General features: G+C 34.7%; 1 protein-coding gene across 2 annotated transcripts in view; it reads right to left on the bottom strand.

Annotated features, from left to right (window-relative positions):
- LOC117337824 (ankyrin-3-like) overlaps positions 1 to 27,699 on the bottom strand; it is a 38,780-nt gene that overhangs the window by 9,373 nt on the left and 1,708 nt on the right. For both annotated transcript variants that reach the window (XM_033898947.1, XM_033898946.1), the window contains exons 2-8: positions 6,446 to 6,501; positions 5,157 to 5,234; positions 4,812 to 4,910; positions 3,505 to 3,594; positions 2,300 to 2,398; positions 1,217 to 1,315; positions 718 to 801 (exon numbers count right to left, since the gene is read on the bottom strand). In XM_033898947.1, coding sequence (XP_033754838.1) covers positions 718 to 801; positions 1,217 to 1,315; positions 2,300 to 2,398; positions 3,505 to 3,594; positions 4,812 to 4,910; positions 5,157 to 5,234; positions 6,446 to 6,466 — 570 coding nt within the window. In that variant the 5' untranslated portion in view covers positions 6,467 to 6,501. The remainder of the gene's footprint in view (positions 1 to 717; positions 802 to 1,216; positions 1,316 to 2,299; positions 2,399 to 3,504; positions 3,595 to 4,811; positions 4,911 to 5,156; positions 5,235 to 6,445; positions 6,502 to 27,699) is intronic.

Genomic DNA, 27,699 nt, shown 5'->3' with positions numbered 1-27,699 from the left:
GGCCTATGGGCATTTACGGTTATCTGTTTTAAAACCTTGTACTACTGTAGTGTATACACATACTCAGTTGCATGTATAGTGATACTTTTGGTCAGGGTGGTCATCCTGGATTTCGGATCGACCCTAAAAGTCAGAACACTTGATGAGATCCATCTCATGATCATTTCAGTTAAGTTTGAGCTGAATCCCACAGTTGAAACCTGAGAAAAAGTTCAAAATGTTTTATCCTGAATTACAGACAGACTCGAAAAATAACAACATGAGGTCAGGACAATATCAAGACCATTGTAGTAAAAGCTTGGGCTGAATCCCACCGATGGAAATGTAAAAATAGGTGTTGTTCAGGAAAATCATGATTACGCCATCATGTTACAATATGGCCGTCGTGACTGTCATGTTAAAGAGTTTACGAGGCAAACAAAAATAAATAAATAAATAAAAACTTAGTCGGCTTCCCATCCTTAACATTTCCACCAATTTTCAGATCATTTTTTTTTAATTTTAGTTTTTTTTGAAATGGCGGTAAGTGCGGCCATCGTGGATTTTTGACCGACCCGAACAATACATACACTGGGTCTGAACAATCTAAGGATCATGTCACGCAATTTGAGGTGGTTTAGCTTGAAAAGAAGTTTGGAATGTGGAAATTTAGTGCTCGGAGCACGATGACGGACGGGTAACATGAAAAAAGGTGATATGCAGTATTACTAGACCTACCTTATTGTCGATATCCAGGCCTCTGGACGCCAGCATTTTTATGATGTTGGACTCACGGGCCGCATGCAGTGGTGATTGGCCAATCTGAGATAAAATAATCACAGCAAACGTTTCATGAATGTAAAATACATGTGTTATTTGTACATTGAACTTACATGTATACATTAAATCAATATAAATAGCAAATAACAAAACATTTTCTCATCTATCATTTAATTAATGCAAGAACGGTAAGTACAGTATCATTTTCACTTGTCAAAAACGGTCCCTGTCTAATCCAGATACATGCTTGCTCACATGTTGATATTGAGGACCACCCAGAACATGTTAACAGTTGTAAATTACTAAATGTTTATATTGTTTTCATATGTTATCATATGGTGACATCCCGTTTATACAGATCAATACATTTACCACAAATATTCCTTTTCAAGTATATAATTTATTCATGTGAAGTTTAAGTAAATAATTGTGCACGTAACACAGCTAGTATACTCACAGCGTCTTTTGCGTCCACGTTAGCGTTGAATTCCAAGAGAGTATTAACCATTTGTTTGTCACCATTCTTGCAGGCGACAAACAGCGGAGTATCTGACCTCTGGAAATAGATAGAATAATGATTCATTTGTACGGCATTATACCAAAACTTGCAAAACAACAGACGAATTTGTAATTTTGCAGTAATATGTAACTTATTTAAGTTATCTCACACTTAACAATGATTGTAACTGAAGACCAATAAACTAACAGAATAATTGAAATTTCATGTCTATGCAAAAAGTATTAATACTTAAATAGAAAAAAAGAAAAGGAAGATATCCAACAGCTCCAACACAAACGAATAAATTCATGACGCCCAGGGACCTTATTAACGGTCACCGGAGTTCTGGTCCATAAAAAAATTGGTGAGTGTTTGCTTTTCAACAAATATTAAACACATTTGACCTTGAAAGTAGGTAAAGGTCACTCATTTGAACAAACATGATGGCCATTTATCCTGCATTCTACTGTCCCAATAACATAACCTTGGTCCTTTTTGTTACTGAGCAAGAAATCGTTTAAATATTTCAACGCATTGATCAAACTTCGTAGTCTTTTATTCAAGAATGCTGCTCTCCTACTTTCCTAATATCATTACCGTGAGTATTTAAAGACATTTAAAGATTTTAAAACATTTGACCCCTGTGACCTCGACAGGAGGTCAAGTTCATTCATTTAAATCATCTTCTTAGCCTTTTATCCAAGTATGCTTCTGTCCAAATATCATGACCATGGGCCTTTTGGTTATTTAGAAGAAGACATTTAAAGATTTTAAAACATTTGACACATGTTACCATAAAAGAGGGTCAATGTCATTCATTTAAACACACTTGGTAGCCCATTATCCAAGCATACCACTGGTCTAATGTCAAAATCATGAGTCTCTTATTGAGAAGGCGGCTAAAATGTAAATTGTTAACAGTCGGACGTCGGATGATTGCGATAGGTCACTTGAGACGTCGTCTCAGGTAACCTAAAACGTCGATACAAATTATGGCTGAATGTGTCACGTTCAATATGCCAATATGTCATAAGCACTCACTATGTCTTTACACTTTGTCGAAGCCCCTCTTTGTAAAAGCAAAATTGCGATGGCGACATGGCCGCGATCAACGGCTTCGTGGAGAGGTGTCCTATATTCCTGTCAAAGAATGATGACATGTTGCATTATATGCCTAATCATTACCACAAAACAATTAATTGATAAATCTGATAATGAATTAGATTCTCATTACAAAAGAGCAATTAATTAGATTTTATTAACATATTAATTTGATTCCTATTCCCATAAAAAATTATGAATGCATTGATCTACCAATTAATTTTTATCTTTTTTACTACTTTATTACCATAGAACAATAAATCAATTTGATTCAGCAACAAAGTCTATTTAGAAACCAGTTTTGATATTTCCAATGATCTTCATGATTAGTCAAAGTGAATTTTCAGATATAAAGCTGTTCACTTGTGTGTATTTACAATGTCTCTTTACTTTGTTACAAGTTAACATCGAACACTTGAAAATAATAGTTCATAAGATATATCATTAAATACGTATATCGCTAAGCAAGACAGTAATGTAGGACTGAACAATAAATCAATTTGATTCAGCAACAAAGTCTATTTAGAAACCAGTTTTGATATTTCCAATGATCTTCAGGATTAGTCAAAGTGAATTTTCAGATATAAAGCTGTTCACTTGTGTGTATTTACAATGTCTCTTTACTTTGTTACAAGTTAACATCGAACACTTGAAAATAATAGTTCATAAGATATATCATTAAATACGTCTATCGCTAAGCAAGACAGTAATGTAGGACTACATTGTGTATCTTGTTAAGATTTCGAAATGCCGCCTGATGCCGCCTGATGCCGCCTCTTATATTCGTTAATAATTTTAATAACTTCCGTCTGTTTTTTAAACAGATGTGGTTCAAGGATAGGCTTTATGAAATTCACTGCAGTATACAGGACTTTTAAACCCGTACTTTGTATCGGCCTTAAACGGACATATATATGGCTGATTTGTAAACAAAGTAACGGCAGGTAAGGACAAGGAAGTTAACGGGAAAATATGTCGTGTTTTCTGAGCAGATGGGCTTTGTGATCACGACCCTTTGATTTCCACTACATTGACAGAACACTGAGAAGGTTTATAACATGACTGGATATGTGTATATTTAAACAAATTTGTGAGTGATACGAGGTTGATATGGTGCGAATCATTAGTATCAAAAAGAGCATTACCTTAGTCTGCTCGCGAATATTAAAGTCATGATCCAGGAGATGCCGTGTGATTGCCAGGTAACCTCTCTGGCAGGCAATATGAAGACATGTCTGTAAAGCATTAATTGTGATAGTAGTAAAACTGAGAAAGGGGCCAATTAATGTAATAAGGACTATGTCACACTTAAAGTTATTCAGATTTCTGTAAAATTGAGAATACATTTCTAGTAACATCAGATTAAATATGTAGAGGACATTGTATGTCGATATGTAGTTTATCAAACCAGTTAAATAAAGCGTGTGGCTTATAAATTTGATTTATCGAGTTTCATACATTTCATATTTCATAGCCACGAGTAGAAAATTGTGTACATCACATTAGTTGTAGTGAAAGAAGCTATCAGATGTATTTTTATATATGACAGGCGAGTTTCTCTGTAGAGACAATAATGCAACGTCACAGATTCATTGTGACGTCATAAAGTAAGTTATAATTGGTACACTATGATAGGTATAAGTTATAAATTATGTAGATTAATTAGTTTATATATAGTTCACTGTTTAATCTACACATATATAACACCATAATTACATAATTAAACAAAAATAAAACTAGGTCACACTGAAGCAACAGTGACATATTTATTGCAAACTTCTGATGTTATTTGTTTTATTTCAGATTATATTAGACATAGCCGAAAGGAAATATCCATGAAAAAGTTTATATATACAGCTCTCTTCAATTAGATATGAATTAGCCTCAGTATATTTCATGACCCCTATCGTCCGAATGTATATAGACTTGCTGTATGCATATCATACGGTACGTATCTTTTCACCAATCGTGTTGTAATACTTCATATATTGTACATAAAATAACTTATTCTTCCTAATTACACTGTACAAGTACATTTTCAACAAAGGTAAGGAAGCTCTATTGCTGAGATGAGATTCATAAAATATTCAAGATAAATAATTAGTTAGAAGTAGTACAACATTTCTCCCGAAAATGTCTCCTTCGCGTATTATTTTGTGATGAATGTGGTAGTTATGGAACAAATTTTAAAAAGCAGTCGTGGAAATATCCCCAGAGCGTATAGTTTACTTTTCGAACTGCGAAATTAACCCCTCGCGGAAACAACCCACTTTTACAGTATATAGTAAATGTCCTCATAGTACTGTGAACGAACACCATTGTGACGACAATTTACATTTTTATCAACCCGTCTGTCAATATCTGAAATTGTGAACTAGCTAGATAAGAGGGACACCTATAATACATTACTGCTAGATGATATAAAGGGCCGACGGACTGTTAAAGGACTCACCACTTTATTACAGCTATTTGGGTGACATTTGTACCCTAACTTCAGGAGTTTGATAACCTTCTGTTCGTCTTTGTTTTCCACAGCATGACACAGTGCTTCCTAGTAAGCAAGGAATGAAGGATATAAATTGTACCAAACTGACAAAGCAATATACAGCAATGCTTCATCTTATATATATTTATTTTAATAGTACATCGTATATGGTATAGTATAAGTTAGGAATTTTACATATTTTATCTTAAATATCCTAAATTTGTGTATTTCTATGTTTGGTTACTTAAATTAATACAGAAAACATGAATCATACAAGTTAATTCGAATCACGTGCTGTATTGTAAACCTTACCTGCGTATCTCCGGTAACTGGTAATAGATCAACGCCGGTTAGAGTCTTATCACCATCCGAGTTTGCATTTTCTTTTTTCTGTATCAATAAAAACAAAAACATCACACGCGTAAACAAACTCGTTAACGTATGCACGTACATCATCATGGCATTTAAAAAACTACATGAATGTTTTGGCTTATGATTGAGAATGAATTATACCTAATTAGATATAAACACCATAAAAGGATATAATTGTGGAAAATTGACATCGCGAAATTAAAAAGAAAACATTTGTTATCAATTGTTAACGAAGCATCACAAATGATACTAATCCTTTCGCATCAAAAACAAATCATTATTGCAAATCATGCTGATTGACAGAGCTATCGACTGTATCCAACTCCTATGGATGATATATAACATTAGATATTACATTTATCCTGCAATTTCCCCACAAGACGAATACATATCTTCTTACTGGAAATTATGTGATTGTTTTCTCGCAGAATGATGTACAAAAATGAACCTGTACAACATGATGGTTGTGAGTATCAGAACAATTGCATTATTGATGAATTCGGTAGAGCGAGGACGATATTGCAAATATGGACGTACTAGTGTTTACAATATCCCCTCGCTGACTGTTTAATTAAGAGAGACAAAGCATAGCATATAACTTAGACGAAACTTTAAAGATGATCTCTTTTCGTTCGATTAATATTTGAAATAAGCTAATAGGTAATAAACTAAATTCGCAAAACTATATAAATAACAAATCTGGTTAGCTTGACATAAAACATGTACATAAGGCTTTGTGCCTTTCGGGTCATCTTACATTATTTATTATTGTTGTACCATTTCAACTTAACCTTGGTGTGTATAGAAACCATCCTTAAACCTGCCTTTCGTTTCTATCAAATTATAGGGTACTATTAGATAACGTATTGTCCAAATTAAACAAAATATAATAAATCAATAAGCTTTACAACTTACCAAGCCATGTGTGATTTGGCTTCCTACAACTACAGCATAGCCACGATGGGCGTGGGCTTTAAGACAAATTTGGCAACTATCCCCCCCCCCCCCCCCCCCCCCCCCCCCCCCCCCCCCCCCCCCCCCCCTCCCCCCTCTTTTAATGTTTAGTGGCAAATTTTCAATAAATTACTTTATTACGATTTCCCTAACACCGATATGAAAAGATTAGTAATGCGTAGTTGGGAGTTAATGAGTAAAGCTAGAGTAAATATTCTAACAAAATAATAAAATAAATAAATTGAATATAGCTGCATAGATATATAGTAGTTTACCTTAGGGCGTCGTACTCCCATTATCCCATTGGTATGTCGTTATCTGGCCAATACACCTGAAACACAGGAAAAGGTGAATTAGATAACAGCTTCTGTAAGACACGGTGACACAGGAAAAGGTGAATAAGATAACACTTTCTGTAAGACACGGTAACACAGGGAAAGGTAAATAAGATAGCACCTTCTGTAAGACACGGTAACACCGGAAAAGGAGAATAAGATAATGACTTCTGTCGACAATATAAGATGTTAGACATGTCTTTATTACAGCAACAGTCGACAATATAAGATGTTAGACATGTCTAAACAACAGAAACATTCGACAATATCTGATGTAAGACATGTCTAAACAACAGAAACAGTCGACAATATAAGATGTTCGACAAGTCTAAACAACAGAAACATTCGACAATATCAGATGTAAGACATGGCTAAACAACAGAAACAGTCGACAATATAAGATGTTAGACATGTCTAAACAACAGAAACAGTCGACAATATAAGATGTTAGACATGTCTAAACAACAGAAACAGTCGACAATATAAGATGTTCGACATGTCTTTATTACAGAAACAGTCGACAATATGAGATGTTCGACATGTCTAAACAACAGAAACAGTCGACAATATAAGATGTTCGACATGTCTAAACAACAGAAACAGTCGACAATATAAGATGTTCGACAAGTCTTTATCACAGAAACAGTCGACAAAATAATTATGATGATTAGCATACCCGTTTAAACAGAGTTATCGAGACAATAGCATACACCTTCTTATAGAAATCGTCAAAAAAATGACGCAAAACATACCTTTCTAACAAATCCTGTAGATAAAATATAATGAGTAGCATAAGACGTCTTTTAACCGATCGTGTACGGTAGGACAATTGAGATGATTGGGTGAGTCGACAATAGGAGTTGGCTTCTAAATAGCTTACATGTACATATCATTTCAGGTAAAACCGATCGTGAACTGTTGTTCACGTGTACAGAGAATGATCGGTACGTGAATGTTCAGTGACCTTGGAAGTATCTGAGTATGCATTGCACGATATACATGATATGTACAATGATATCCAATTACAAGCAATTACGTTATCCATTAAAATAAATAAAAATCATCTGAGGTTTTAAAAATTCCAAAGAATAGATGCGAATGGTCGCTTATCTACAGTAACGCGATTTTTACCTGCGTCCGAGGATGGGTGTACATTTGCCTACAAGTAATTTATAAGAGTGTAGCTACTATATCAACGTCACAGCAACGTACTCGTAACTTTCACTAGAAGCCTGTCGAAATGCATGAGCAGATGATTTTTGGAACAAATTCATTCACGAGTATACATTTAAATTGCCAATTACAATGCTTACCATACTTCAACCCAACCCAATACATTTCTGAGATTCCCCTATTAATAATTACACAGAATATCGGTACTAATTTTAACTCAAAATTGATTAACGCATATAAAATACTATAAATAGACATGATACAAATCACACAATGATCAATTATATTGCTTACATCCTTGATTTCTATTATCATCGTTATATATACACGAGATATATTTGGGCGTGTTCTGTCTCTTAATTAATGATATGACATAGCATCATTAAACTGAATATAACCAATGCTTTCAAACAACATTGTCCAAGTAATGCCAGTATTATCAAATGGAACTTACAATGGATACAGTTTTCATGAATTACATGTGTGGACTTAAAAAAATTCAGAATAAAGGCGTAGCCACAAGACCAAATGAATATAGCGTAATGGATCGAGAAGGTACTTATTAACACATCTAATATATGTGTCCTTCAAGATGAATAAAGGTCAAAATCTATTTAAACACAATTGATAAACAGGGTGATCGGATGGCACAATTGAAAAACACTTTCGCCTTTGGTTCGATTCCCCGATCGGACGTGAAATAGTATTGGGTCACTTGCCCGATCACTTGGGTTTTCTCCGAGTACTCGGTTTCCCCCCACAGTCAGACCCCTCGCACGCTCGCATTTGGCCCACAAGTCTGATCAATATGAATTTTTATAATTTGTGTCGCAATTGTTGTAAGTTAAGGTTTGCATTTACATTTGTTATCCCAGTTGAAAGTGATCGATTACTGTGAGAGCAAACCGGAGTATCCGGAGAAAACACACCTTGTCGGAACATTATCCCAATTACATTTATACGTCCTTTTACGGGTTAATGGGTAATTCGTTACCATTGCGCCATCCGACCATATCACTATGACGCTGCAGTTTTGTTTTCTTTGTTGACAGATTGTAATTCATTTTTTCAAGTTTTCTTTAAGTCGGTCAAGGTAACAAATAACTGTGCTATCACAGCAATGCTATTTTTGTCACTGCAGGCCGTAATAGACTCCTGTGAACTTTTCAAAAATCATTTCCACAGGGATTAATTTTGTTCGACATTATTTTAGATAGTGTCAGCTGAAGTTGTGCTTTTTGATTCCTCAAATCGTTTGGTAATTTACATGTTTAACTGACCAACGTGACTTTGCCTATAATCGAAGGTCGTTTATATCAATGCAATCTGTAGAACTCTGAAAGCATTATCTTAATGACTGAAGCGGCGCATCCTTTCAAGCAATGACTACCATCCCAAACAGTCCCTGACTCGACAATTACATGATATATTTATATAAAAATAACAATAAGAATTGATGTGACAAATAACGAACAATAGAACAGACAGATGGTTTGTCTGAACACGGTCAATGGAATTCGAAAAACAGCTCACCTGAGCCAAACATCCCTAACCAATGAAATGCTATCATTTTGAGTATGAGGAGTGCCGCTGAAAGCGTCGATCATACGTTTTTTTACAAAGTTATATGATATAGTTCACAAACTCTTTGGATATTTTTTAATCAAAACTGATATATGATAGTGTAGGAAGTTCCGGGTTAACTTAATTGACAAAAAGGTCCCTTCAGTGAGAATATTTGTTTTGCTCTTAAATTTGCCTTTTGTAAGACTCGCTGAACTCTCCTACGTCAAAGGTATCGTTTAGTTACACTCAGAAATGACTCCATTATGTCAATATAAGCACTTAGAGTGGAGAGTATAATAGTGTTGATTATCAACTGGGTAAAATTGAAATTAAACAATAAACAAAGCAAAACAAAAACAGAATTGGCCAATGGGTAACTAATAACTACACTCATCATGTGCGACCATGGCAACCTTATGACATCCTTTTTAAAAACAAGATAGCAGCATTGTGTTTGCTATCCCTCAAAACCCCTACATACCAATTCACAGCTTATTTAGACAACCTCACAATCAGAAGTATCCACTATGTTTCTACAGTAACTGTTCGTTCTGGAAACGCATGATATAACTTATAGGCATCAAACGTTAATTGGCCAGGAGTTAATTAACTAATCTAAGAACTGATGAACTATTGGCAAAAAACCTTTGTAGACTGAACTGGTTATGGTTGCAACCAACATTTCCAATAAAAAGCACATCTAAACAAAGTCCCTAACATTCCTGTGTAGTTTCATTGAAGTTAGATACACATGTTTGGGGTAGTCCAGACAAGATATGGTTCATAATAGGGTTTGTTATCATGGCAACCAAATGACGTCTACATCATGTATTGTTTTAGAACTAAAAAAAATAAGTTCTATTGTAGTTTCGACCCCTCCTCAAAACCTTTATACAACAGTTTTCAGCTTAATCGGGCAATATCTTATTTTTTACCAAAACGAAGCCTCTATTATGTCCATGGCAATTTGTCTGTTAAAACCTGATGTCTCAACGTATAGGCATTAATAAATGACGCAATTTGACCAAGATTGAACGAAATCTATTTCACTTAGTGGCTAGTACTGTAAGGTTTGGTACATTTAGTGGCTAGTTCTGTAATACATCCGTGACCTTTGACCTTTGACACCATAATCTCTGAAGTTTGTAAGAATTGTGGCTTACATCCAGGCCTAACATACTCCCATGCACATATGTATACAAAATACTAAAAGTTTCCAAGATAATTATCTATTACCACAAAGACTAATTCACTAAGTGTCATCATGGGCCGAAACAGGTCAAAGGTCGTAACTCCGGTAAAACTTGATGGCATTCACGGTTATTATAAATTCACTCTTTTAAAAGTGAATATCACTTCCTCAAATGACTTATAGGTTATCCATTACGTAAAATGATCCATAACCTTTAAAGTGTTATCAGCTGTAAATTATTTGATACTGATGTATGTCTTATCACGAAGGAAGTTTAACTTGTACTTCACGAACCGTAATACAATATCAGCTCAAATACCAGCAGGTGTAGTCTGTTCATAACGATTGCTTATTTTAAATAATAATACCAGAGTTAAAAATAATACGGCAATAACGAACCTTAACGTAACAGTCTCTGTAAATATAATATACACATAATTACAATATAAACATGTATTCATACACGATTCTTATTACTGATACATGGCCATGTACAGACATTCAGTGTATCGATGTATTTGTAAATACATTCGATAAAGCCATTTCTAAAATACGGAGGATATATTTGTGGGTCTGGATGACAGCGGGCGGGGGTGATCCTCACTTGTAACGTGTTACCTGTCTATACAGGTAACTCTCATGCATTTAATTAGTAGTATAGTTTATACTAGTATATCATCTTAATATATCGATACAATTTGCTAGGTGCACATATTTTATACAAATTATACACTATATAGGTATGTAATTATCGTTTTTACCAAAACTATTGTATCCATAAGGCATAGTATAGTTTACACATCTGGTACACATAAATGATCGATTTGGTTTTGAAATCATTCATCCCTTCTTCACTGATTTGGTAGGTTATATTCCCCCCAATCAATATATGTAATATCTCAAAATCTGGAAGCGAGTGTAAACAGCATACCATTATATTAATTATACAACACAAGACGTCTTTATAAAGAAACACACATTTATGACATAATTCCATTGTTTTTAAGCTACAAATTGTAACAACTATTTCCATCATGTATTGTAAATAGTCTCTGTAGCGCTAACCTCCAGACCATAAGATATTAGGTTTTAGTTGGTTATGTATTTCTCGAAACCTTGTATCGTTATCAACTTTCATAAATCCGTTTTGTGTTCCTCATATTTCATAACAGAATTATATAGTGTAGTTTTCCAATCATTTTTCATTCGAAAGATTCCTTTTTCAGCAAAGTTTTCTAGATTTTGATGCAGCAAATACCTTTTTAATATCAAAATGACTATGTCAAGGAGGAATTCGTTCTGGTACGGTCTACTTAGACGAAACAAATGACCTTGGTAATGATATTAGATTCATTCTACACAATCTACCTAAAAATAATAATAATCTCCTAATGTCTATATATGCCTCAATAGAGGTCAAACCAGGTGAAGATGTCTGTTCTGGCTCCTTTTTGGAATCCTTGATTGAGAAATAAAATGTGCTCTTTCTAGCATTATTATATTATTTTCTTTTTTATTGTGATTACCAAAGCTTCCATCCGTATGAGGCGAATAGACAAACTTTAATTTCAATAAGCTTCACTGCTGTTAAAGGATTGAGAGCACAAGGATGTGCACCAGAAAGGACAAGGGACATTATACCCGATCCGAACGTATTACATACTCGAGCAAGGGACATTGTACCCGATCTTAACTTATAACATGCTTATGTTCTCCTCTCAAAATATATCTATTTGGAGTTTGGTAAAATACCAACATATGAAATGCCGTCAGTCTGTAACATAATACAATTGTGTAGATAAAGCTCATTATATATAGTACTAGTTCTACTATTTTGGTTTGTGAAAGTTACAAATTTTGCTTTTTACAGTAGAGAATGAAAACCGTCTTTTTAAAACTATAATTCTCACGTATTGATACCATTTTCTTAAGACTTTTTGGACCGGTATTCCCCAGACAAATGTCGTCTGCCTGTGTAGGGATATTAACATTTAAATAAAAAAATGACTGCGCCTAAGCCAGAATTTGCTATCTCATTTTATTATTCATTAATAAATACTGAATACATTTTGGCAGACAAGGCCCCTCCTTGTATAATAATATCAATACGTACCCTATCTGTTCTTCATGAAAGATTAATGAATCAATTTTATACTACAATAGATAAGCAGTAGGCTAATTTGATATTTAATCATCATTGTTGCATCTTCACAATAAAATTTGGGTCTCTTTACACAAGTCAAGGTACAAGTCATGGTCCACGGAATGATTATACAAGCTTCCCATACAAAGTGACCGAGAAATCTCCAACCCGAGGGTGATATTCCTTGTTGTCCGAATCTCCACCGAGTGTTAGAAAAACAAGAATATCGCCCCGATAATTTTTAATAAAGAGAGAAAGATTGTTTGTATCTGAGATTTAAAAACTGTTGTCACCCACTCGTATACTCCATATACGTAGGTTTAAATATAACCTAGTTTAAACTAAGTCAGTCGGTCATTATCAGTCATATATCAGCCAACAATGGTGAATATTAATGTCTAGACAGTAAGTAATGACACGTGTATACGGCTAGGTGTACAAAAATGGAAATGTCCATGATTCATTTTTAACTGCTGGGCTGATGAATTCTACGTCAGTGTGATAACAGAAACCAAATAGTGTAATGAGGAATAACTCTTTATAACGTAAATTTGAATATTTTATTTTAGGAAAGCTGGTAACAATTGCAACTTCAATACTACTGTTAGGAAGACAGTCACTTTCAATTATTACAATTATGATACAATTTATAAAATAATTTCATGTACTATGGTCGCGACAGGTACCACGTATCGTTTTAAGTCCGATAGGGGGATTAATACCGGTCCAAGTGTTATTTACAGTTTTCTGTCATGTATGAAAATAACATTTTTAAAAATGTATGTCTGATTATGGTTCGTCCAAACATCGCCAGTCCCACAATCAGCGGAAAAAAATGTTTAAAATAATCATCAATGGAAATATCACTTAAATCAGTTCAGCTGGTTTATAAATAATAGCCCGAGTTCCCTCTGACCCTGGCACCAGACTTAGACATTCGACCAGATTTATTTCTAATGTAGGGCCAGAGTGCACTGCTATATGAATTCTTGACCGAGTTTCCACTGGCCCTGACGCCAGACTTGGACATTCTGACAGATTTATGTCTGGTGTATGACCAGAGCGCACTACAATATGAAAACTATCCCGAGTTTCATCTAGCCCTAACACCAGATTTGGATATCATGACAGATAGATGTTACCAGGCATAATTATATCTGTCAAAATGCCTAAGTCTGGTGTCAGGGCCACAGGAAAATCGGGTTATGAATTGTGATGGTTGGCAAATAATCAAGTTTTCCTTAACCTATCTCGCCGATCTCCCATCCTGATTTTTGTACACGTCTTAAACGTATACAAAATGTATATAGTAGACGACACACCATTGTAATTTGCAATAGTTTTCAGTGTGTACATATGTATTACCTATGGTGTATATAGCTACGGGGATGCTTACGAGTTTCAGAATGACACCTTAATTATATTAAAAGTATTACAATTAGCACTTAATTTTGATCTAAAAATGTTTTTTTGATAATTACATGTACAAGTAATTATCAAGGACACATACAAATGCTACAAAAATTACTTAACATTAAAAAATCGCATGTATGTTATTTCCCGGTTTGTAATGCTATTTAGGCCGTCTGTGATACAATGTACCAATTTTCCATGGGATATTTTTTGAGCAGATTGCCTCAGAAATTTTATAATTAATTTGTCCGCAATGACGTAATTATTATTAATTATTATTATCATTACTATAGAAATACGCATACAACAAGCACTGATTTGTTCGGACCAAGAGTCTATAACGGGCCAAACAATCATTATTATTTGTTATATCAGAAAACAAGGTACGACGATAATAAGTCAGTGTTCTGGAATTTATTGTCGTCAATAACTGATAAGAATGTTGGTGTTTCATGTACTTAAGCCCTCGTGTAAAATATACATCGCTTGATATAAATAAACATACGTACATACGATATGCACTTTGTAATACAATGCATATATATAAATAGATCAGAGTAATCTAGTATATGGGGCACTGGGGCAAGATAAGATACTTTTATTTCTTTAAAACATCTTAACAAATGAATAAACATTTGGAATATCATAGTAAAATACACATATTTATCTTGTAATTACCATATTAAGTGAATCTTAAATGATATTGTTCCCGTATTCAAATTTATTAAATGTAGACGCTCGTATCAGTACGAGTTATATGCGGATCTAAATGAGTCAACACTTACGTCAATTTGAGTAATCTTTATATTATATTTATATCAAACCGGATATATCTTTCACGTGAAGTTTTTTTTAACATAGGCGTGGTCCTTCGAATACATGTTCCCCATTTGACGACACTCGCTAGATGACCACTATAGGAATATATTTCTAAAAAATTATCACACAATGAAGATATATTATTTTCTCTTTACGACGACTAGCTATTGATACTGATCCAAACAATTCCCATCACTATTGTTAGCGCCTTGTCTCAACTAACCTCGGGTATGATCATCAGACTCGATAGAGGCATGTTAAGGATTTTAAGGAGAGGTAGAAAAATGACTTCAGAATGAATAAACAGGATATAATAATTAACGAAATATTTACTAGATCTCCCTCCACAATAAGCTCTTCTCTGTTGTGAATTTAAAGCGTGTAATATCAAATTACCGATGGAATACGGTAGATGGACAACATTCCCAGGGAAAATACAATTTGTAACCTTTGATATTGGAAACGAGTTTTATAATTTATTTAATTGCAGTGATCTACAAATATTAACAAATAAGATCTTTTTTTTCAAATCTTGATAATACAGGCGGTCGTTACAGCAGGTTTTACTGTATCATGAAAGACCCAGTGATTGTAAATTCAATATCATAACTCATTTTGTAGTAGATGACGAATGGGTAACATTTATGAAGTTCGTAAAGCAAATAAGTAATTGACTTAACTCTATATACGTAGTGCCCTTGCTTATAAAATGTATATATGTATGTCCTGTGTGTTATTTATAGACTATACTTTTATGAGAATACAATAATTGTCATTATCATTAAAAATAAAGTCTTTAACTACATATGAACCTTAGAAGTAAATGTTGCAAATCTGTTTTTATCCCAAAATCATAACTCAAGAAATACCTTTAAAATGTAGCATAACACTAAAGGATATCACATTTTACTTCTCGGAAATATGATAACTTTAAAATTAAAATTTGTGTAATACCTGACCTGCTCTGAATTTATAATCAATACATAATGTCATAATTTATATATAACGATACACGATTGTTTCTGTCGAAAAAAACACATAACGTCCGAATCGACAGCACGTCTTTACTTTATCAAATTACACTGTAAGTTAAGAATTTTCGCTTCTTCGTAATTTTCACTCGCATTTACAGTTATCTTACACTCATGACTTGGTCATTTGAAATTACATTACAATTAATTATAAGCACGTGGCGTATCAAATCATTTAATTCGTTTGATAAATACAGATACAGTCCAGGTTTAATTTTGCTTTTAATTTTATCACTTTTAGACTTCCAGTTGGTTAGATCGACACTTTCCAAAAGAAAAGAAAAAAAAACTAATTATAATAAAAAAAATGTTGATCTAATACTTTCAAACATGTACATTTTATAATATAAATATGCACAACCACTTTCACTCCAGTCTCTGTTTCTGAAGGAAAAGGCGAGTGTCAATGTTTCTGTATTTCCTGGGTCGGGGTCCAGCGCAACGTTGAAGTCTAGTTATCTCATTAGTAGCCTGGCTGTATGTCCTTGAATGTCCGTATAATTGTGAAGATGTTAGGATGTGTATGGTGTACAATCTTTTTGAGTTTCCCGTGCCAGGCTTCTAAGTGGTTGGTCGTCCTTCAGGTCCGTCGTGGTCGTAGTGGTTCCCAACTGTTTCCACCTCTATCCACCGGTCAACAACGTAGTCTGTGAATGGCGTAACGTCAATGTGTAGGTCAGCTTCCTGGATGTCCTCTTACGTCTTCTACTTGGTGTAGTGGTACAAGTGGCAATACAGGTGATCGGCGAACCAGTCTCCTATAGTGTCGTCGTTGCATTGGGTGAAATGGAAAAGCATCCCTTGATGTTGGTCCCCGGGAAGACGGTGAAGAGTCTGTCCCGATGTTGATGGTGTACATCTGTCTCATAACCTATTCCTAATAAAGTTAAAGTCTAACTGAGTATAAGCCAAAGATGGTAATAACGGTATGAGTGCAAACAGTGGAATGATAAGTCCTGATGATAATTTTGAAGTTTATATAGATACATACATGTACATGTAGCTTCGGTTTTAATATCCAAGTGTCACACCATCCGTAGCCTGGGTTACATTAACACAGCTCATCATTTTTACTGATCTCAGTAAAGTGAGCGGTTTTTACTTAACAACATCATTATCTTCAGTTATCAGATATCAGGTATCAGAGAGGCGTTCAAATGAGAAAAAAGAACATTTTGATTATAACTTGTATTAAGGAAAAAAGCAAAGTATTTGATATAATTTTAAGTTTGATGAAATTGATAGAATTATCAAAAGGTATTGTATGATATCAATTTCATTGAATTATTAATAAATATTAATTTCAATGAATTATCAATTAATATCAATTTCAACGAATCATTTATAAATACTAATTTGATATTATTGATATTTAATAATTTGATCATTATTAAATTGTTTAAATAAGTATTGACAATTATCATGTGCATAGTTAATTCCAATATATTGTATTTTTGTGCAGTATATTCATTGAATATTGACATTTGATTTTTATGAGAAATTCAATGAAAATTACAGGTAACATACACAGGTAAAACACAGGTAACAAAAGTGACTTCACCAGAACAGACTATAATTACTGTACAAACATAGCCAGTAGGGTGTTATTTCAAAATGTAGGCGTTCAGGGAATCAGCCGCTGCACACTACTACTCCTTGAACTTTTACAGTAGCAAGCTGTGCAAATCTATTTAAAGTTACGAGAGGTCAAGATTCGAGTCCGCACTCATTCTTACGGCCTATCAGTACATATATATATATATATATAGCCATGTTACTCATACAGGTATGCTGTAAATGTTACACCATGCTATTGTGACCAATTGGGACAGTGAAGTCACCCATAGGCCTAGTTTTTATATCGATAATGAGGTCGACATGACGTCGTTCCAGAATGACTATCTTTAGTTTAGGGTTGAGGAAGTACCATCTACCGCACCCTTGCCCGAACACTCTAAAGCTGGGAATTTAAGCCTGTCATATCAAAATTTATACCTCATAGGAATATTTAAAATTATTTCATACCGGTCTAAGCGTTCAGTCTCTCAGTAAAAAAAAATATTATCTAAGTTAAATAATTGTAATATATGTGGATCAATGCTTACCTCGAGTGTTAAACAATGTCTGAGAGTCAGCGATACTGTACGATTAATGAACACAACATGTTGTAGTCTAGTTACATTGACACGACAGAGCTACCGGATATATGTTGTATAATAAATAATAATGTGACACAAGCCCGGATCGTGTTTACTTGTTTAGTTCTAAAGTGGAGTGCTTTGTTTTTGTTTTTGTTTAACGTCCTATTAACAGCCAGGGTCATTTAAGGACGTGCCAGGTTTTAAAGGTGGAGGAAAGCCGGAGTACCCGGAGAAAAACCACCGGCCTACGGTCAGTACCTGGCAACTGCCCCACGTAGGTTTCGAACCCGCAACCCAGAGGTGGAGGGCTAGTGTTAAAGTGTCGGGACACCTTAACCACTCGGCCACCGCGGCCCCGCAGTGGAGTGCGAGTCTCACTGATTTTCGAGGGTCCTTGACATAAAAGATACCCGTATAATAGATCCTTCAGACGTCTGCTTACGCAAACATCCGTAAATAGCTAACAAACGGATGGGGAACATTTGTTTTAACATAAAAAAGTCCTTCTCCATAAAATGAGGACATAGATTGAAAGTAGTATATAAGTGGTCACAATAACAACATTTTATATGTACATGTACATGTTTTTTTATTTTTAGAGAAATAGATAGAGATAAGTACATGTGGTATGATAATATTTTCAGTGGTTGAGTATCATTTTCTAAAACCAGATTGTGCTCGAGATATACTGCTATATTTGTTTAACAATACTTAGTTTTTTGTTTGTTTTTTTGTTTTTTTTTTGTTTTTTTAGTTTACATGTATTTATTTATATATATTTTAATCTAATATTGTCATTATAAATAGTAATATATATATTTAGTGCTTTGAATTTAGAAAACAGCTTCTGATTTTTATTTGTTTTTATATATATATATTGTAATCTGATATTGTTACTATTAATAATAAAATATATAGTTAGGCATAGTGCTTTGAAAATTTGATTTTTTATTTATATATTATATATATAAATATCGTCATTTCATTTTTATTACTAGTAAAATCATCTATATGATAGTGCTTTGTATTAGAAAACTATATATCTGATTTATTTACCTGAGTTGATCCCTTTTTTTTTTTTTACCTGAGTTGGTATTCCATATTGAAACAGGCTATAACTAAACTTCAAAGAACGTCCTACAATAACACCTCCCTTGGTCTTCACCAGAGTTGGTGTTCGGGGAATGAGCCGTATGAACTACAAACATAAAAATCTATATGGTCTGTGGACAAATTTAATTGAAATAATTTTATTTTAACCTTTTGTTTAATTTCATATTTATTTCTTACGACCGTCAGTTCGGAAGATTTCGTTTCCTATCAAATATTTTTACATGTTGCAAAATACAAATGATCCAATACTTTTTCTTCCAGTAACAATTTAATATAATACAACTTCAATTTACTGACAGGCAGTATAATTATCCGACATAAAATACGACTAGTGTTCATTGAAAAGATAATTCATGAAATAAGTATGTCGGTAAACACTTAAACTACTGTAATATTGGTGTGCAGTTGGATGGTGAACGCCTATAACGTTTTTTTAAGGAGGCATACATTTTTAATTTTTTAAGGCTATAAAAAATTGTCCTCATCCGAAAAAGGGGGGGGGGGGGGGGGGGGGGGGGTCCTCATACCGGTCTACGCGTTCAGTCTCTCAGTAAAAAAATTATTATCTAAGTTAAATAATTGTAATATATGTGGATCAATGCTTACCTCGAGTGTTAAACAATGTCTGAGAGTCAGCGATACCGTACGATTAATGAACACAACATGTTGTAGTCTAGTTACAATGACACGACAGAGCTACCGGATATATGATGTATAATAAATAATAATGAGACACAAGCCCGGATCGTGTTGACTTGTTTAGTTCTAAAGTGGAGTGCTTTGTTTTTGTTTTTGTTTTTTGTTTAACGTCCTATTAACAGCCAGGGTCATTTAAGGATGTGCCAGGTTTTAAAGGTGGAGGAAAGCCGGAGTACCCGGAGAAAAACCACCGGCCTACGGTCAGTACCTGGCAACTGCCCCACGTAGGTTTCGAACCCGCAACCCAGAGGTGGAGGGCTAGTGTTAAAGTGTCGGGACACCTTAACCACTCGGCCACCGCAACCCCGCAGTGGAGTGCGAGTCTCACTGATTTTCGAGGGTCCTTGACATAAAAGATACCCGTATAATAGATCCTTCAGACGTCTGCTTACGCAAACATCCGTAAATAGTTAACAAACGGATGGGGAACATTTGTTTTAACATAAAAAAGTCCTTCTCACAAAATAAAGACATAGATTGACAAGTAGTAAATTATTGGTCACAATAACAACATTTTATATCTACATGCATGAACTACAAACATAATAAGAGGCCCATGGGCCTTAACGGTGACCTGAGATTTGAAATATTTCAGTTAATTTAATTGACCCTTTTTGAGCCCACCCATCAGCCCCTAGGGGTCAGTCAGGACCAACATGTGCATACCATCAAACTGCCATCCAATGCTGATAATGTTAACCAAATTATAATGAATTCCAATAGAAATCACAGAAATAATAGTCAAAAATGAAATCTCCCTATATTAACTATAGTAAATTTTACCCCCTCCCCAGGGGCCGTGAGACCCAAGGGTCAGGAAATTCACAATTTTGGTAAAGCACCTTAAGACCCTTCAATCTATGAAGAGTATTTGATTCCATCATATCTGAGATTAGAGAAGAAGATTTTTGAAGTTTTAGTCAATTTGACCCTTTTTAGACCCGACCAACAGCCCCTGGGGTCAGTCAGTGCCAACATGTGTATACCATCAAACTGCCATCGCAAGCTGATAATATTAACCAAATTAGAATGAATTCCAATAGAAATCCAACAAAAAATAGTCAAAAATATGATTTCCCTATATAAACTATAGTAAATTTTACCCCCTCCCCAGGGGCCGTGAGACCCAAGGGTCAGGAAATTCACAATTTTGGTAAAGCACCTTAAGACCCTTCAATCTATGAAGAGTATTTGATTCCATCATATCTGATATTAGAGAAGAAGATTTTTGAAGTTTTAGTCAATTTGACCCTTTTTAGACCCGACCATTAGCCCCTGGGGTCAGTCAGTGCCAACATGTGTATACCATCAAACTGCCATCACAAGCTGATAATATTAACCAAATTAGAATGAATTCCAATAGAAATCCAACAAAAAATAGTCAAAAATATGATTTCCCTATATAAACTATAGTAAAGTGTACCCCCTCCCCAGGGGCAAACGTGAGCCCCCAGGGTCAGGAAATTCACAATTTTGGTCAGTCAGGGCCAACATGTGCATACCATCAATCTGTTATCCCATACTGATAATGTTAACTAAGTTAGAATGAATTCCAATAGAAATCCAACAAATTATAGTCAAAAATGTGATTTCCCTATATAAACTATAGTAAAGTTTACCCCCTCCCCAGGGGCAAACCCGAGACCCAAGGGTCATGAAATTCACAATATTTGGTAAAGCACCTTAAGACCCTTCCATCTATGAAGAGTGTTTTATTCCACCATATCTGAGAGTAGAGAAGAAGATTTTTGAAGTTTTAGTCAATTTGACCCTTTTTAGCCCCGCCCCTCAGGCCCCTTGGGGGTGGGGACTATATAATTCACAATTTTGGTTGACCTTCAGCCATAAAAGCTTCCTGCCAAATTTCATTGAATTTGGTTTAGGTGTTTTGGAGAAGAAGTCGAAAATGTAAATTGTTTACGGACGCACGACGGACGAAGGACGACGCACGATGGACGACGCACGACGACGGACAAAAAGGGATTAGAATAGGTCACTTGAGACTTTGTCTCAGGTGACCTAAAAATCTATATGGTCTGTGGAAAAATTTAATTGAAATAATTTTATTGTAACCCTTTGTTTAATTTCATATTTATTTCTTACGACAGTCAGTTCGGAAGATTTCATTTCCTATCAAATATTTTTACATGTTGCAAAAAACAAAAGATCCAATTATTTTTCTTCCAGTAACAATTGAATATCATAAAACTTCGATTTACTGACAGGCAGTACAATTACCCGACATAAAATACGACTAGTGCATGTTCATTGAAAAGATAATTCATGAAATAAGTATGTCGGTAAACACTTAAACTACTGTAATATTGGTGTGCAGTTGGATGGCGAACGCCTATAACGTTGTTTTTTTTAAAGGATGCATACATTTTGCCATTTACAGAACAATTACAAACTTACGTGTTCAATAGTGAATCAAAGGTTCAGTAATTATGGCGATCAATGACGTAACAAACACTGTAAACTTTCGCGTAAAAAGTACAGGGCCCGGTTGTTCAAAAGGTGATTAAAATCTTGATAAAATCATTTCTGGAAAAACTTATTTGACAAAATGTTCTAAAACTATAACACCTACCAGTCTCTGCTGATTTGGAAGAATATACATACATATGATTTGAAGTAAATGAGAAATGAGATTTTCACTAATCAAGTGATTAAGCTAATCATCTTTTGAACAACTGGGCCGAGGTCATCATCGCAATTTGATCATTATTTTCCTGATTTCCTTCTTCGATGAAGATGATTTTACAGCAGTATATCGAATTTGACCCTGGTGTTCCACAGGGGCTTGGCACGATTTTCCAAATGATGGTCCATACATATATGTAGTATAGTGTCCAAATGATGGTCCATACATATATGTAGTATAGTGTCCACTATAATACATATATGTATGGACCATCATTTGGAAAATCGTGCCAAGCCCCTGTATATATGGACCATCATTTGGAAAATCGTGCCAAACCCCTGTGTGGTGTTCTATAGGTGTTGGTGACGAGTATCTTTATACAGTTGTTTTTAATTATGAATGAGTGGGTCTAAAAGGTTTAGTTTCTCTATGTTATGCTCGTGTGTTCTCAAATGTAAGTAAGTTTGTTGAAAGACTTGAACAAAATCTAAAGAGTGTATGGGTTCTATGTAGGGGGGATTTTTAATGTTTATCCATATCAGCCTTATTAGGTCATATCATTTTATCCCTAGAGGTCCGACACTCCATTCACAACACGGTTCCCCTTTAAAGGGACATTCCCTCGTTTGAATACAGTTTATGGCGTCAAAATGGAACTTAATGAAAAAGATGTGTTTTCCCAAGTAGTAAAAGTTATCATCTTTACATTAATATGACAGTTTACTCGCAAGGGTAAGCGAAGTTCTTCAAGTATAAAGTTCTGAAAAACCTTACTTTGACACGAAGTACTAGTATCACTAATTACCGCAAAGACGGACGGTTTTTGTGTACGATTGGTCATTTTTCTGTACATTTCGGCGTTAATTTCATTACTAGTAGGCACAAACACTCATGTAATCATTGTTCGCACATACATATATTTCATCAATAGAAATGCCACTTTAAGCAAAGACACTCTAGGTCAAGTTATTATGGAAAGAAGAATTTATAAGATCTATCCCTTTTGGGTCCTGCTTTTGATCCCCTTGTGGAACAAACTCAAGTTTACATGTTTCCCCTCAACTACATAATTGTATATAAAATTCCGTCCGAAATGTTTGAATGTGGACTGTTGGCCAGACGACGGAGGCCGCGAAAATCATATTAAAACTGATGTAATACATCGCTATACAGTTATTAGCGCTTGAACGTCAGTATAAATCGATATTGATAGATTCTTCACAGAAAAACAAAACTAATTTTCAAAGTTATTATTTTAAAATATCTGAAACCAACCTTAACAGTATCTGTGATGTTATTTCGGGTTCCTCTCGCCCAAACACCAGACGCTAGACATTTCGACTGACAGACGTCTGCTTGTGGGACAGAGGAAATGCGCGCGGGCTTATATGATGCAATACAAACATGTCTGCTACATTAAGATTGCATGAAACGTTTGGCTGAGTTGATATTTGATGATATATATACATAATGTACTTACTAAATGTTATGTTGACTGAGAAGCATACACATTGGGATTCTCAACTTGACAATTAATTAATGCTATTTGTCTGATGAGCTAACGCTAGCATTGTACGTGGTAGCTCTATGTATAGGCAGAGACTTGTGACATACATCTGGTATAGGTGACAGTATAGTATCTACAATATAACACTTCATTCGCGCCAATGGTGTCATAACAAATACAAGATTCGAAATGAAACATCAATATATCTGCAAACTTACCTGATACGAGGAAACCTTTTGGAGACAATGCTCAAAAAACTAACTCCAAGTCAACAGCAGAGCGTGGACTTCACACAACACAGCGTCAGTATATGTACTCCGTGTACTCGCACGTCTATAATACTTACTGCTATATATAGGGTACATATTTTACTTGGTTTGTGAGCCTAGTAATCATTGTACTTGTAGTGGAATGTATGGGCTGTCTGCCAATTTTCAAGAACACTTCGACATGAAACAAAATTTTCCGTTTCGTCAAAGTGCATGTTCATCACATAATTAGTCATACCAGGCTATAATTGTTCGACACACGCCACTGGGAACCGATGATCAGTTAGACAACAGCGGGTATGCTAAACCAGGCCTTGTGTATTAAAGAGCGTCATAAAAGGTGCATCATAAATAACAATTTTTACATTTTGCATTTTGTGTCTGAATATGAAAAAGATTGTTGAAATTTAAACTAATTTAAATTTTGGGACCTGTCCCTCATCAGCTCACCAGCTCAAAATTACATATGTTTACTTTCTTTGTTTATATTAGACTTAATATTCTGCCCTTGACAAAATTTATAGAAGTATGTTTCACCTAGATAGATTATCAGAACAAAATCTAGCTTTCTTCTTTCCTTGAGACATTTCAAACATTGCTAAGCTTTACGACATTTCATTTCTATTAACACTATGAAGTTATGTGATATTTGTGAAATAGTCAAACACCAACACGTACCACCGATATTTATAGGTTAGTAATCACTGTGCTTTTTCTTTAATTGACTTGTATTGCAATGTGTTACTCAGGTTATATAGCTGATACCTAGTCTTATAATTTAAGACTTCGAAGGTTCATATCGTGATTGTTTACGTTTATTATCGGATATTTAAACATTTTAGTTATTTGAGGTTCGAAAAATAAGAAAAAATGTCAAATATCCGATAATAAACGTAAAAATATATCATAAGACTAAACTGATACAGTTCGGTATTGATATTTATTACAACCCTTGATGTACCCAACCATCCATCCGGACCACTGGCACTCGCCCCGCCTGTTAATGCACCGATTAGACGATCTTTATTACGTGTATTGACAGCAGGTAGACATATTCCCTCAGAACCCCGTGTACCGATTACATTATATTTTGAAACACTTCCATAACTTGACGACCGTCTCTCACGCAAAGACATTGTGTGTCAGAGTATCGCTCGTTATTGCGAAACAACATTTTCTACAACTAAACTCCAGATGTCGCTGTCAGAGGTTACACTGTCATACCATACAACTATTCACAGGAAGTATATTTTTCATTACATAACTTATTTTACATAGTATTTCAAGCAGCCTTTGAGGGAAACTATTTCCCCGGCATCTGAAAACATTAACAATACTAAATGACCTCCTGGCACGTTATTTCCGCATGACGTCAGGATCCAGCATAAAATCTTACTGGAAGTATTCTATTTCATTCCTCGCCTGACTTGGGACACTAAGTATAGGGAATTCTTTTAAAAATTACAAAAATATGAAAATTATACAGATAACTAGGGCATCTGAATATATATACTATAATCATTGGCGGTTAAGCTAGATATATATCTGATAAACAGTCTCGCGCTAACTGTTCCGGGGTGCGTGGTTCGACGCTCCCTACTCGTGTCAGTAAAGTTAGTGTTTCTAGGGAAGCTAAGAAACGGATTGGTACGTGGTGTCGTGGTTGTATTCATGGGCAATACACTTTACCATGATCGTTTTAGCCGGTCCTCCCGCATGTTGTTAAGTGAAGTTTTCACCAACTACTACAAGGAGACCCCGCCTCAAAATATACATGATTGTTCACGGAGCGATGAACACAGCAAGTAAACAATCAAGAATAGCTGCTAAATGCTAATTAATCTGAAATTATAACAGGTATTTGAAAAAAAACAAAACATTCTCGTCCTCAATCATCTATCGAGCTATCACGATTAACTGTACCGCGGGAAAATACTGCTACTGGAGTTGATCGATGGTGTTTGTGGCTATGTATTGTTATCTTAATTAGTTACTCTTGTCGCGCTTTATATGACGCGCTTCAAGTTGGGTCGATACGGCCACACTTTAACGGTATTCATTGACAAATCGACTAGACTTCTCACAGATGTGAAAGTGATTTGGTTATAGTATTGAACAGTTTCAATGGTGTGTGTAACAGGAGAGGGAAAATGGAACGACCAGGCCGGGACTCGAACATGGGACCCTCGAACTCGAGGCGGACGCTCTAACCATTTCAGCTACTGTACCTATCCTGCGTTAAGTCAAGATCACTTCCGCTACAAGTGTAATGAAATGAGTTTTGGTGTTTTGGATATTTACATTGTATGTCCAGCTAGATTCCTGTATAAAACTGTGGTCGTGTCAAGCTTCGAGAATGCAGTGTATGCTATAGTGTTCCGTTATAAATCCGCAATTTATCCATGATTTTAGAGCAAAAACAGAACAAAATAATGTACTCTAATTTTTCTCTGATCTGTAATATCGGGTAATTTAATACATGGAATCACAGCATCAATATCAATATATGTGTGTACATACATGTATTGACCGGGGATTGGGAATCTTGCCAAGTCCCTGTGCATATATGTATGGACGTACATCATGCACACAATATAATGGATGGTAACCGTTATGACTATCATCACAGGTGTCTGACTCGTTTTATAAAATAATAAAATATAAGAGTACATATACTCTTATATGTTATTATTTTATAATTAATTTTCAATTGTACGCAGAATGCGGCTTTCTGATTGGTTGAGTTTTTGTTTATACCACTATAATTAATTTTTCTTTGTTTTCATGGTAAAAACTCAAATGTGATTGGTCGAAAAATTCTTTTCATTCTTCTATAATTAATTTTTCTTTATTTTCAAGGTAAATACTCAAATGTGATTGGTCGAAAAAAATTCTTTTCATTCTTCTATGATTAATTTTTCTTTGTTTTCATGGTAAATACTCAAATGTGATTGGTCGAAAAATTCTTTTCATTCTTCTAAGAAAGAAATTCCGAGAATGGCGCGAAAAATGTGACGTCACAATACGACAATTGACGTTGCTTATTGATTTGAGAAAAATAATCCCATTTAAAACCAGTAAAATTGTGCATAAAACATGTTTTAAATTAGAAAATCATTTTCAAAAATTAATTATAAGCGTTGATGTCAATTATTTTTTAGTTTCCTCGGGGTATGAAACAAATTTTGTTTGCAAATTTCTGTAAGAATCCGCCCGGATTCATACAGTTTGCAAACAAAATTTGTTTCATACCCCGATGAAAATTGAGCATAAAACATGTTTTAAATTAGAAAATCATTTTCGAAAATCAATCATAAACGTTGATGTCAATTATGTTTTAGTTTCATCGGGGTATTAAAAAAACAATTGTTTGCAAACTTCTGTAAGAATCCGCGTCATAGTTTGCAAACATTTTTTTTTTTTCATACGTCCCCGATGAAACTAAAAAACAAGAGGCCCATGGGGCCTGTATCGCTCACCTGGT

The sequence above is a fragment of the Pecten maximus genome, chromosome 11 (assembly GCF_902652985.1).
Source record: "Pecten maximus chromosome 11, xPecMax1.1, whole genome shotgun sequence".
NCBI classification, from domain to species: domain Eukaryota; kingdom Metazoa; phylum Mollusca; class Bivalvia; order Pectinida; family Pectinidae; genus Pecten; species Pecten maximus.
Note: the sequence above shows the minus strand (reverse complement) of the source record. Positions and strands in the feature narration are given on the sequence as shown.